This window comes from Salpingoeca rosetta, assembly GCF_000188695.1.
Source record: "Salpingoeca rosetta unplaced genomic scaffold supercont1.15, whole genome shotgun sequence".
Lineage (NCBI taxonomy): Eukaryota > Choanoflagellata > Craspedida > Salpingoecidae > Salpingoeca > Salpingoeca rosetta.
The window spans coordinates 1,442,954-1,455,453 of record NW_004754919.1 but is presented as its reverse complement, the minus strand read 5'-3'; the positions used below and the strand labels follow the sequence as shown (position 1 = coordinate 1,455,453).

The 12,500-nt window shown below is 55.0% G+C and overlaps 5 protein-coding genes across 5 annotated transcripts in view; 2 read left to right on the top strand and 3 right to left on the bottom strand.

The window, feature by feature from the left end:
• Positions 1–1,370, top strand: part of PTSG_06106 (uncharacterized protein) — a 1,971-nt gene extending 601 nt beyond the window's left edge. Inside the window, exons 4-6 of the mRNA XM_004992943.1 lie at positions 296–354; positions 681–796; positions 1,007–1,370. Of these exons, the coding sequence (XP_004993000.1) occupies positions 296–354; positions 681–796; positions 1,007–1,086 (255 nt within the window). The 3' untranslated portion in view covers positions 1,087–1,370. The remainder of the gene's footprint in view (positions 1–295; positions 355–680; positions 797–1,006) is intronic.
• PTSG_12396 (uncharacterized protein) lies at positions 1,364–2,558 on the bottom strand. The gene is made up of 3 exons (XM_004992942.1): positions 1,992–2,558; positions 1,820–1,867; positions 1,364–1,647 (listed from the first exon to the last, which is right to left on the bottom strand). The coding sequence occupies exons 1-3, from the start codon at positions 2,503–2,505 to the stop codon at positions 1,406–1,408; spliced, it is 804 nt and encodes a 267-aa protein (XP_004992999.1). The 5' UTR covers positions 2,506–2,558; the 3' UTR covers positions 1,364–1,405.
• PTSG_12395 (uncharacterized protein) lies at positions 2,539–4,309 on the bottom strand. The gene is made up of 6 exons (XM_004992941.1): positions 4,226–4,309; positions 3,861–3,905; positions 3,523–3,597; positions 3,197–3,289; positions 2,886–2,971; positions 2,539–2,711 (listed from the first exon to the last, which is right to left on the bottom strand). Exons 1-6 carry the CDS (start codon positions 4,241–4,243, stop codon positions 2,627–2,629), a joined length of 402 nt encoding a protein of 133 aa, XP_004992998.1. The 5' UTR covers positions 4,244–4,309; the 3' UTR covers positions 2,539–2,626.
• Positions 4,310–4,367: 58 nt separating this feature from the next.
• PTSG_06103 (uncharacterized protein) lies at positions 4,368–9,383 on the bottom strand (the record flags this gene model as incomplete). Its single annotated transcript, XM_004992940.1, has 14 exons — positions 9,004–9,383; positions 8,615–8,707; positions 8,403–8,496; positions 8,106–8,200; positions 7,723–7,915; positions 7,390–7,448; positions 7,186–7,244; positions 6,893–7,001; positions 6,696–6,774; positions 6,063–6,578; positions 5,460–5,860; positions 5,099–5,235; positions 4,743–4,830; positions 4,368–4,523 (listed from the first exon to the last, which is right to left on the bottom strand). Exons 1-14 carry the CDS (start codon positions 9,121–9,123, stop codon positions 4,368–4,370), a joined length of 2,199 nt encoding a protein of 732 aa, XP_004992997.1. The 5' UTR covers positions 9,124–9,383.
• Positions 9,384–9,547: 164 nt separating this feature from the next.
• PTSG_06102 (uncharacterized protein) overlaps positions 9,548–12,500 on the top strand; it is a 3,472-nt gene continuing 519 nt past the window's right edge. Inside the window, exons 1-7 of the mRNA XM_004992939.1 lie at positions 9,548–9,809; positions 10,131–10,395; positions 10,647–10,820; positions 11,043–11,119; positions 11,402–11,540; positions 11,772–11,905; positions 12,182–12,500. The exon at positions 12,182–12,500 is cut by the window's right edge and continues 519 nt beyond it. Coding sequence (XP_004992996.1) covers positions 9,557–9,809; positions 10,131–10,395; positions 10,647–10,820; positions 11,043–11,119; positions 11,402–11,540; positions 11,772–11,905; positions 12,182–12,500 — 1,361 coding nt within the window. The 5' untranslated portion in view covers positions 9,548–9,556. The remainder of the gene's footprint in view (positions 9,810–10,130; positions 10,396–10,646; positions 10,821–11,042; positions 11,120–11,401; positions 11,541–11,771; positions 11,906–12,181) is intronic.

Genomic DNA, 12,500 nt, shown 5'->3' with positions numbered 1-12,500 from the left:
GGTGGTGGTCGTGGTGCTGGTGACGATTGTTGTCGTAGTCGTGGAGGAGGCGGTTGCAGCCATCGTGCTGATGATGGTGGCGACGATGGCAGTGCACTGCACCGGATTGAACCCCTCCCCGCCACTCTTCTTGCCACTGCTCCCTCCTGGTTCATCATCAACACGTGTGTGTGTGTGTGTGTGTGTGTGTGTGTGTGTGTGTGTGTGTGTGTGTGTGTGTGTGTGTGTGTGTGTGTGTGTGTGTGTGTGTGTGTGTGTGTGTGTGTGTGTGTGTGTGTGTGTGTGGTACTGGCAGGGCGCGACGGGCATTGCGTGTCAGCACTTTGGGGCCGAGGACGACGCCGTGCGCTCGTGGTCCGAAAACAGCGGAGACACGAGAGGGGAGAGGGAGGAGGGAAGATGAGGGTGGATGATCGTGCCGCATGTGGAGTTTGGTGCAGATGAATGTATTTCGTCGTTCTTGTCGGGCGTAGCTTTGCATGCGGTTGCCATGTCATTCATTACTCACAGGCTATCATCCCACCACCACCACCACCACCACCACAAACAACAACAACAACAACAACAACAACAACAACAACAACAACAACAACGACAACAACGACAATGACAACTGCGTCTATTGCGGCCGCTTCGCGCCGTTCCCCACACCACGACATGCGCATGTGCGTGCGTGCCAGGTACCTGCGCGACGCGACAGACGGCGGCAACGGCTACTACAGCACGTGGGGCGTGCCGCGCGGGACCAACGTTCCAACCATGATCCTGAAGATGGAATACGCACACTGCTCCCCAGGTCTGGTGTGCGATGGTGCTGCGTGGGCGGTGCCCTACGCTTCGATATGATGTGGTGCATATGGTGAATTGAGAGCGGTGACCTGGCTGCGTGCATGTGGATGACAGTGCCAGCTGTTGCGCTCTGCCCCGCGCTCCTGCTCCTGCTCACACCTCTGTCACCACGATATACCACGATGTGCAACCACGGCCACCATCACCATTACTGCAGATGACGTGAACCAAGGGGTGTGCACCCATCCCGTGCACCTCGGAAGTTGCTCCTCGTACCGCATCCTGTGCTTCCCGTAACCGATGGTGCTGGTGGCCACCTTGTCGCTGCCCTCGTATGATCCCATGCTCACGCCCCACACACCCTCACACACACATGCGGTGTGCCATGTTGGAGTTGTTTACTGGAGCTGTCTGACCCATGGCTCCCACTCGCTCGTTTGAACCGTCCTAGTTGCTCGGGGACACACACGTTGAAGTGCAATGCAATGCAATGGTGCGCGCAATGCAAAGATAGACAGCCTGACCGACAGGCTGACAAGATAGTCACGCAGATAGACAGACAGACAGACAGACAGACAGACAGACAGACAGACAGACACACACACACACAAATGAGTCAGCCAAAGAGGTCTGACATGCTGATGGCTGCTTCCATGATGCGTGCTTTCTCCTCTGCTTCTGCCTCTGCTTTGCTCTTGCTGTTCTTTGCAGCTGCTGTGCCTCGGTTCTTGCCCTCCCTCTTAGCCTTCTTCGTCTTGTGCTCTTGCTTATTGCTGCTGCGTGTGGCGTCGCCGGCGTGCTCCCCACTGCCGCCCTTGCGTTTGCCCTCTGATATGGACGATGAGGCCCTGTCCGTCACTACAGGAGCACAAGCAAGCGAAGCAAAGCATGAGTACATGTTGGCGAGCTGCCGCTGCGTGTGTGTGTGTGTGTGTGTGTGTGTGTGTGTGTGTGTGTGTGTGTGTGTGTGTGTGTGTGTGTGTGTGTGTGTGTGTGTGTGTGTGTGTGTGTGTGTGTGTGTGTGACGCACCTGTGTGGTGTGGTATTCTTGCGACGAGGGCTGGCGAGTACAGGAATGCTGGGCGGTTGATGCAAAGGCGAGTAGACACAAGTTAGGCGCGCACGCAATGCGTTGAACACACCCACCCATACACACACACACACACACACAGACACACAGACACACACACACACACACGCACCTTGCAGTGCGGGTCCAGTGTGTGCATGCCAGTCGTCGAGGTCATCCGCGGCCTTGTGCTTCTTGTTCTTCTTGTTCTTCTTGTGTTTCTTCGTGTCCTTGGCCTTGACAGCTGCTGTGTCCCAGACATCATCGTCGAAGGTGATGTGCTCCTCCAAGTACTCATCCAACTTCTTGCGCACGTGTTTCTGGAACGGGGTGAGTGGCGGCAAGCCCGAAGCAAGCGCAATCGCTGCCTCCCCGGCATCAGCAGACCCTGAGCGCTGGCTCGCCTTGCTCTCTCCGCCCTTTCCACCAGCGTCGCCGCCACCGCCGTTGCTGTTGGCAAAGGGATCGAAGCTTTCAAAGTCAATCTTGGTGTTCAGCGTGGACGGCTTTGTCTGGCCCGACCCCCGTCGCTGCTGCTGGTGCTGGTGCTGGTTTGTTGCTGTGCTCTCTTCATCATCGCTGTCATCATCAAAGGTGATGTGCACGCGTTGGCTCGCCAGCGCCCGTCCCCGCCTTCGCCCGGCCATATCCGCTGCCAACAAGAGCTTTTTCTTGTAGTTGTTGTCTGAATGGTTTACAGTTGCGACGAGAAAGCAAACACGTGCAACCCACATGCCACGACCACGACCATCACGACGACAACGACCATCACGACTGCCTCTCCGCCTGCACTGCCGTCTTCTCCAGCGCCGCCACCGTCTGCTCGTCAATCCGCAGCGCAAGCGAGAACAGCCTGTCGCAGATGTGGTGGTGGTGTGTGTGTGTGTGTGTGTGTGTGTGTGTGAAGGTGCGCGCGTGTGTGAGAAGGTGTGTGTGTGTGTGTGTGTGAACGTGTGTGTGTGTGAACGTGTGTGTGTGTGTGAACGTGTGAAAGTGAAGGTATATGTGTGTGTATGTTCCCCATTACCTTTGTGCCTCTGCTGTGTCTTTGCTCGGGACACCAGTACCGTTCGCACAACACCGTGAGAGGTGCCAGCAGCACGTGGCCTGGGCCTGAGGGGAGCGATGTTTGCACAACAAACAGGAACAACATCCCGCGTACACGTGTGAATGAGTGAGTGAGTGTGTGAGGGAGAGAGGGAGAGAGAGAGAGAGAGAGAGAGAGAGAGAGAGAGAGAGAGAGAGAGTGTGTGTGTGTGTGTGTGTGTGTGTGTGTGTGTGTCTGTCAGTGCGTGAGTGTCAGCGACACACACACACACACATATATATCCCTAGCACCTTTGTGATATCGGGCGACTGAGCAGCGATCATGGCCTGTAGATCAGGGCAGTCGAGCAGTGGCTGCACAACACGACGCGCCCATTGCACCGCCTAAAGGCACGTGATGTGACGTGGCATGACGTACATACACACACACACACACACACACACACACACACACACACACACACACACATGTATGCAGACATGTGTGCCTCATGAGTCAAGGATGACATTGGTGCGTGACAAGACATGCGGCAGTCGCCACGTGGTGCACTCCACGTCGTCCCAGCGACGCCGCGCTTCATCATCGCACCACCACCACCACCGGCCGTGCATGGGACCTTGTGGAAGAGGCGCATGCGGTAGTAGTGCACGCACAGCGCTGTTTCCGCCATGTCGTGTCCTGCTGCTGCAGCCTATGCGGGGTGGTGGTGGTAGTGGAGAGGAGGGCGAACATTTGTGCATGTGTGCATGTGTGCATTTGTACATGTGTGCGTGTGTGCAATTGTACATGTTTACATGTGTGAGTGGGTGCGTGTGCGGCTGACTGTGCTTGAAGATGTGGCAAGGGGCAATCAGCAGCTACTCTCATGAGCTGGAGATCACCACTCAGGGCGCGCACTTCAAGTACACACACACACACGCACACACACGCTCACACACATTGCGATGCGCTGACCTTTTTGAGGAAGTCAAGTGCTGTGCGATCATCCTGACGGCAACCCTGTTGTGTTCGTGTGTCAAGGAGTGTGCACACCAGAATAGCAGCAAGCAAGGCTCAGGAAATAACGAGCAAAGTATGGCATGGTATGACACCTAACTGCTTCACACACACATGTGTACACACACACACACACATACACACACGTGTCCACACACACACACACACACACACACACACACACACACACACACACACACACACACACACACACACACACACACACACACACACACACACACACACGCACACACACACACACGCACACACACACACACACGCACACACACACACACACACACACAACGCGTGGGAAGGAATACCTGTCCTGCTTGGTGCATGAGGCCAAGACGGCACGTGGAGTCGATGTTGCCGTTCTTGTGGGCGCACGTGTGCCACGAGTACACAAAGCAAGTCAAAAGCAAGACCAAGCAAGGCAAGACATCCCTTCAGCAACAGGCAGGCTTACCAGAGCGGTGCATCGTAGAACCAGGAGTCGCCAGCTGTGATGGTGAGATACAGCTCACGCACGAGCGCGTACAGGAGACCAGGAAGGAAGTACAGCTTGTTGCGGTTGAATGTGGCGTTCCATGTTGACTCGCCATGGCGCACAAAGTACAGCTGGCGACAGCCAAAGCATGGTAGACGTTGGGTGGGCGTGAGTCATGTGAGTTGTACGAGAGCACTCTGTGTGTGCGTGTACGTGTGCGTTTTATATGTGGACAGAGCACTTTGTGTGCGTGTTTCAGCTTGTCACGCTGTGTGTGCGCGCCCAGTGCCGTTGCACAAGGAAGTTCAGGTGCAGGGCGTTTGCGTTGTCGTTGTTGTCCCGGCACGCACCGTCTTTGTCTTGACGCTGACTGTGGGTCCCGCGAGGCGCTTCTGCTCCTCTGGATCAGGCAGCGACGTCCATTTCTTGTCCTTGCAGCTGCACAAGCACCGCAGAATGAAGGGATGTCAGGACGAGCGATAGGAGCAACACCAAGGAGCACGCAGCTGCGTCAACACGCACACGTCTTCACGCACCAAACTAGTCTTCAACTTGCATACAACACATGCCAAACCACTTTCTTTCATCCCAACGCACAGCACACACAACACAACACAACGCACAACACACAACACACAACACACAACGTACAACACACAACACATACACAAAGCACACAGCAACACACACGTCGCTGTGGCCTTACAAGAGCAAGAACATGAACGCGTCGATGTGGTATTGGAACCAGAAGCAGAAGTACAGGCCAATGAGCAGGATCAGCCCTGCCATCGCCTGACCAACTTCCACCAGCGTGAACATAATCTTGTTGGCTGTCTGTCTCTGCTGTTGGTTGCGGCAAAATGTGTTACTACTGTTTATAGTGTCAGTGACAGTTTAGTTGAGGAGCCGTCTGCTGCTGTTGTTCGCCAAACACACACACACACACACACAGACACACAGACACACGCAGACACACACACACACAACACACACACACACACACAGACACACAGACACACAGACACACAGACACACAGACACACACACAGTCACCTCCCCGCTTCCACTTTCCCCTTGATGAAGAGCAGGAGCTCGTGGCAGTCGCGTCTCTTGCCCTGGTCGCAGTGCATTGTGAGCAGTGTTTTTGAGGGTGCTGCTGCTGTTGGTGACGATGACGCTGGTTGCTGTGCTTGAGATGCAGTCGAGTTATGACTGGCCTCGCTTGCGAGAGTGGCATTGTTGCTTGTAGTTCCTGTTGTGGTTGTGGTCGTGGTTACTGGCTTCGTCGCAGCATCAGCAGCATCAGCAGTAACGTGCAGCCTGAAGGTGAACAGCGGGCTGCTATCATCACCATCAGCATCGGCATCAGCATCGGCATCAGCATCGGCATCACCACCATCTTGCTTGGCGGTGGCCGCCACTGCCTGTGGATTCCACGTGTTCCTCTTGGCGCTTCCAACAAACACGGCTGCATGGTGCAAGGAAGAGGGAAGCGGTGGATGCAGCACAACGCTTCAACGTGAGGGATTGATGGAACGGGCAAGCATGGGGGTAGATGAAGCATACACATGTTCACGTACTCGACACATGCATCAACCACACGCACACACACACACACACCCACCACCACCACCACCACCACGCACGCACGCACACACACACACACACACCTTGGTCCTTTGAGTTCGTTGGCTGTTCTATGATGGTCACAGAAGGAGCGAGGGCCTGTAGCTGTTGCCGGCATACGTCCACAGCCGTTGCTGCCTCTGCTCTGGCCGTCAGCTGAAACGGCTTCTTCTTCTTCTTCTTCTTCTTGTCCCTTGTGTCATCGTTCCCACCCTTACCTCTGCTCCCTTTCCCCCTCCTATCCGTCGTGCCTTTATCACGCGGCGCCTGCCCATCCCCTGCGCCGCTGCCACCCGATGACACCGCGTGGCCGTTGGTCGCTGCCCCATATTGGGTCGTCCTGCCCGGCCTGGCAATCCGCACAGCCTTTGCCCGCTTCTTCCTGTTCTCCCCGCCATCACCACCGTCTTCATCACCATCATCACCATTGTCGTCGTCGTCGTCACCATCACGGTGATCGTGTTGTCGTCGCTTTGCTGTTCGGGCATCGCCTCTCCGCACATCTCCGCCGCCGCCATCACCCTCCACGGTATATGGATATGGGGCCGCCCCTTCAAGGACTGCAGCGATAGAGCAAGAAGGGGGTGGCGTTGATGAGGGCTGCTGTAAAGGGTGACACAGGAAAAAGCGAGGGCCATCAACAGGAAAACACACGCAACACACAGCGCACAACGCACATTGGGTGACTGTTGGGTCGTCCTTGAAGGCCGCGAGGGGAAGAAACGTCCAGGCCAGCCCCCATCGAAACGTACGGCCCTGATGTTGCACGTTGCAGTGAGAAAGCAGTGGTGGAGATGAGAATGGTGACACATGGCACGACTCATGTCATCATCATCATCATCATCATCATCATCATCATCATCACAAGTCGTACCTGCTTGAAGACGGCGTGCGTGACAAATGTGGCGTCGGTGGCGGCAATGATATCCAGCAGCGGGCGCAGGGACGACTTGCACCCCAGCATCGCAGTGTACCACGATACCCTGGTGTGAAGTGAACCCACGATGGTGACGGTTGAGTTCACGTGTGAGATTAGGTGTTGCTCCGTCAGCGCATGTGCATGGCACACACACACACGCACACGCACACACACACACACACACACATACGCACACACGCACACACACATACGCACACACGCACACCAAAGAGACCATGCAACTGCACCTTGTGCCGAGGAGTTGGCTGTCCGAAATGATCTTGCGCACGAATCCAACCTCGCCTCCCTGCAAGCAGGCACACGTGCACGTGCATGCACACACACGCACAGCACAAAGGTGAGCATTCAGGCAAGTACACGAGGGCATGTATCACACCAGCACACCACAGTGACACTGCAAGCCTGTCTTGTCCCTCCTCCTGCAGCGTCACCTCTGTCTGGCTTTCGTGCGACGCCGCTGTGCTCGTTGTTCGGGGCGGTGGCCGGCTCGCTGGTGACACCAAGCAGCAGCAGCAGCAGCAGCAGCGAAGAAGAAGAAGAATATGATGGTGAGGGTGTGGGCATTGTTGTGGAAAAGGCGTTTCGATGCAAACAGACACACACGCACACGCACACACAAACACACACACACACACATTCACACACACACACACATTCACAAACACACACACATTCACAAACACACACACACGCACACACCGCATGCACACGCGCACACGCGCGCACACACACGCACAAATGCACGCGTTCGCATCAAATTGTACCTTTGCGTGCTGGTGCTGCTGTGACGCCAATGTCGTAAAATGGCGGATTGCACATGGTGAACACGCGCGCACCCTGAGGAACAGCATCCAACGCGTCGTCAACCACCCCGCACAGCGTCTTGCCGGCATCTGTGTTGAGCACAGCCGTGATCTGCCGCTGCAGCCCGCTCTGCTTGATGTTGGTGGTCGCAAACTGCCAAACGCACAAGAAGGTGAGTGTATCTACCGTGTGTGCAGGCGAGCGCAAGCCACAATGAACACACACACACATACACACACGCGCACACACACACGCACACACACACACATACATACACACACACACACAAACACACACACACACACACATTCACAAACTCATAAAGAAAAAAACAAAAACACACCTCGAAGCTGCGCTGGTCAATCTCCGTTGCAATGAAGCGCCACGAAGGGTTGCGGCGAACGCCAAGAAGCGGATAAATACATGAGGCGCCACAGCCTGTGTGTGTGCGTGTGTGCGCGTGCGTACGATTGTGTTTCGGGCGTGAGCTGTGATTTGCACACAAAGTGTGCGCACACACAACACACAAACAAACACACAACACACACACATACATGCATACACACATACACACACACATACATACACATATACACACAAACAAACACACAAGACACACACAAGCGAGGAAGCAGCGTACCGATATCAATGCCAGCAGTGTCGACGGGTGAATCGTTCTTGAGCGTGAAGAGCAGATCTTCGATCCACAGGATGTAGTTCAGCTTTTGTGGTACCTGTTGCACAACCAGGACGCAGAGCAAGGACAAAGGGGCGTGAGACATCAAGATCAGGGGTTGAGTGCAGCGAAGGGTATAGCAGGGCGCTGTAAGCAAGCGTGGCCACGGGCCTCACCGTCGGTACGAGGCGATCGTGAGGCAGGTCGACAGTCAGGTCGAAGTCATCCTTGAGCAGCGCGATGGTCAGTTCGCGCACGCCATCTGGATTCTGCACGTAGTACAAGCAATAAGGAATGGTGTCAGTGCAGCCGAGGGAAAGAAAGGGTGTGGTGAGGGAGACTCGAGCACAGAGACAGCGCGGATGTGACGTGCTGCGACACAAGTGTACGTACACCCACCCACCCACACACATACGCGCAAGAACGCGCATGCAGACCGACCCACCCACCCACACGCACACACACACGCACACACACACACACACACACACACACACACACACACACACACACACACACACACACACACACACACACACACACACACACACACACACACACGCACCGAGAAGTCAAAACATTTCTTGCCACGGTTGCGAGTGACAAAGTACTGCTTGAGCTGGGGAAACCGATCGCTGAGGGCGAGGAAATCCTTGCGTGTGCGGTACCTGTTCTTGATGTGCATGGTGTGCTGTTTGATGCTCGCACGCAGGCGAAAGGCGGCTTTGCCAACAGACAAACCAACCAACTCCAGCGCCCACAATCGCTGTCGTCGTTCAAGACAAACAAGAGGTCCAGCCCACAAAGTGACCCGACAAGCAACACCAACCACAGACAGGTCGGAGTTGGAGGTTGCTCGGAACAGTGCGGTCGTCACTGTCAAATCACACACACAACAGCAAGAAGAAACAGCGGACGTGCGCACGTTCCGACCGCGAAAGAAAATTCACAGTCACATTCGCAGATCGCCACAACTTCCTCAATGCCTGCAAGGACTTTCAACAAAGAAGCTGAAGAAGCTCTGCTGGCTGAAGCAGGAGGAAGCAGACGGCATTGATTGTGTTGTGAGGCCGCACCACAGCCTCGCTTGGCTTGGCTCGTCTTGGTTGGCGTTGTCGATGACCCAGGCGGAAGCGATGCGGAGAAGGATACAAGGGCAGCAAAGCCGCGGCGCTGCTACGAGTGCTGCAGGAGGGGTTAAATCGATGTCCTTGGCTGTGCTGATCTCGTTCAGCTTGCTGTTGTCAACGGTAATGACAGAGGCACGACCATGCCCACCAAACTCGTATTTCGTCTATTCGGCACACCACCGTGCAAGTCACTGTGCCTGCGCACGCGGCTTGAGGTGCACTGGCAGTCAATGTACCACAGGTATGTTGCGTGTTTGTAGGCTTGTGTTGTGGCGTTGTTGAACAGCACACGCACGGAGCACAACAACATGAGAACAAATGGCTCTGCTCGTTGCCTCGCTGCCCGTGAGCATCCGCTCGCCAGCCGGCTTGCTTGTCTTGTCCCCTATTTTGAACGTGGCGCCTATACATGACTTCAAACACAGCACTGTCTTCGTTCCGTGCATGCATGCATGCATGTGCACGTCTTGTGCTGCCACGCCATTGCTTGTTCCGCTCATGCTCCCATGCGTTCATGCTCTCATCTTCTCGTGCTCTCTGCGCTTTTGCTGTATTGGTGCAGGACACGACGACAACCTGCCGATATCTTACACTGGTGCAACGCAAGGGTTTCCGTTTGAGTGCCGCGACTGCTTCTGCGTTGTCCCCGGCGAAGACACAGACCACAGCGGTGGCGACGTGGAGTTCCGTTGGCTCAAGACCACAGACGGCGACTCCGTCCGTGACTTTATTGACCCGCTCTTTGAGCAGAGTTGCCGCACCATTCCCGACGCGGTCGTACCCAAACCACGTGCACTGCACCACGTCAACTGGCTCCACTTTCCAAAGTATGCGAGTGTGTGCGAGAGAGAGAGATAGATAGATAGAGAGAGAGACAGATAGATCGATAGATAGATAGACAGATAGAGAGAGAGAGATAGAGATAGAGAGAGCTTGCGTATATATGTGTGTATGTGTGTGCGTATGTGCGTGAATCATTTTGTGCGTCCCCATCCTTTGGCTCTTCTCTTCTTCCTCATCCTTTTTTTGCTTCTCCTGATCGACTTACACCTCGTTCTTTACCCTGACCCCCAATCAGGTGTGGGTCCAGCTTGACAAACACAATGTACCACTACGGGTGTCGGGATGTGGAGACAGCGCGCGTCTTTGATGATTTGAAGGACCCTGGCCTCCCTGCTTACATGAACAGCACCTGCCAGTATTGCTACGAGCCATGCAAGGGATGCTTCACCCTCTGGGCCCCACACGACGGGTGCGTGGAATGCCTCTGCGCTTGTGTGGTTGTGAGTGTGTTTATGCCTCTTTGTTGTGAACTTTAGAATGAAATTTTGGCTCTGTGTCTGCTTGGTCGTGCCCTGCCCTGCGTCCCCCCTTGACCACGTTTGTTCTGCTTGCCTGCATGCACCAGCTAGTTTCTTGTCCGTGGCTTTCACCTCACCTCATCAACTTCAACACACCCTGCTCCAACACACAGTCTGATGCGCACACGCAAGAAGGGGACAGTGCTGCGCCTGCCGTTCCGTGAGAAGCACTGTGCCGCTGATCGTCTCGGTGAGCAGGTGCAGGAGGGGGAGGAGGAGGAGGAGAAGAAGGGCAGGGATGCGGGGGCCAAGAGGGAAAAGGCAGCCGGAGGGAGATGTGGAAAGGTGAGAAGCTTTGGAAGAAGGAGGAAGGGAATTGTATTAGTCGGAGGCGGGACGATCAAACATTGAGATGATGTAATCATTTCACTCATGCACGCTTCACGCTAGATCACAACCCCCTCCCCTCCAACTCACTCATGAACACGTGTGTGAACACGCATTCATGCCACGCTTTTACACCTTTTTTCAGGCCCTATTCCCGGGCACACGCCGCTGTCTCCAGCACGTGCACGGGAGCGGTCGGGCTCCATCCTGGCCATTTTCCGCGACCCGCGGCGACGCGTCCTCAGCGCATTCAACTACCACAAGCACAGCTTTGGAATGAACAGGTCCGTGGCAAATGCTCTCGTGCGAACGGATGGATATGCCCAGTGTGCAAAGAAAAAACAATGTGCTTGCATGCAAGCACAATATTCCCCTTCCCCTGAGATTGATTGGTTGCATCTAGTAGGCTTCTCTCCCTGCCAGCTTCTGTATTGTTGTGCCAACATGTGAAATGATGATGACACCCACATCTGCTTCTTGTGCCTCTGACCCTGTGCTCCTGTTTCGCCTCCCAGAATTGACCGGCAACGCATGCTGGAGGTGACGCACACGGTCGAAGCGTTTGCAAACTTTCCTGGCGTAGCCAGCTGTCAAACCAAGATGCTGCTTGGCTACACCTGCACCACCCCAGCCCCGCTCACCCCAGCAGGTGTGCACTTGCGCGTGTTTGCACGCATGTATTTTCTCCTTGCATGTAGTGCTTGCTGTGCTTTGTTGTGCTTTGTTGTGCTTTGCTGTGCTTTGATGCATGTCGCAATGCTATGGTGTGAACACCCATGGGTGTGTCAATCTCTCTCTCTGTGTGTATGTTTGTCTTTGTGTGTCATTGCATCATCAACATCACGAACCTGGGTGCATATGTTTTCTCTGTCAAAGGAAACCCAGCTCACCCACCACATTGTATGCTCATTCTTCTTCCTTGCAGACTTGGATGCGGCGAAAGCGGTTGTCTCTGAGCGCCTGGCACTGGCTGGCATTATGGAGCACTGGAACGCGTCCATCTGCCTCTTCCATCGCATGTACGGCGGGAAAATGCACCCGACAGAGCTGGCTAACCTGCGACCCACGGGCACACGCACGGAGCATGGTGATTCATCATCTTCATCGTCATCGTCATCGTCATCGTCATCGAGGAATGAGGCGCGAAGAAAGATTGTGCAGGGGATGATGGCGGATATTCGGGCAGAGGCCGAACACACACACGACGACCACGACGATGGTGGTGGTGACGATGGTGGTGGCGG

Coding starts and splice junctions, on each gene's coding strand:
- PTSG_12396 (XM_004992942.1), bottom strand. CDS start 2,505: ATGGCCGGGCGAAGGCGGGGACGGGCGCTGGCGAGCCAACGCGTGCAC. Junction 1,868..1,991: donor CACTGGACCCGCACTGCAAG/GTGCGTGTGTGT, acceptor TCAACCGCCCAG/CATTCCTGTACTCGCCAGCC. Junction 1,648..1,819: donor AAGAATACCACACCACACAG/GTGCGTCACACA, acceptor GTGCTCCTGTAG/TGACGGACAGGGCCTCATCG.
- PTSG_12395 (XM_004992941.1), bottom strand. Junction 3,598..3,860: donor CACTTGACTTCCTCAAAAAG/GTCAGCGCATCG, acceptor CACCCCGCATAG/GCTGCAGCAGCAGGACACGA. Junction 2,712..2,885: donor GACACAGCAGAGGCACAAAG/GTAATGGGGAAC, acceptor CATCTGCGACAG/GCTGTTCTCGCTTGCGCTGC.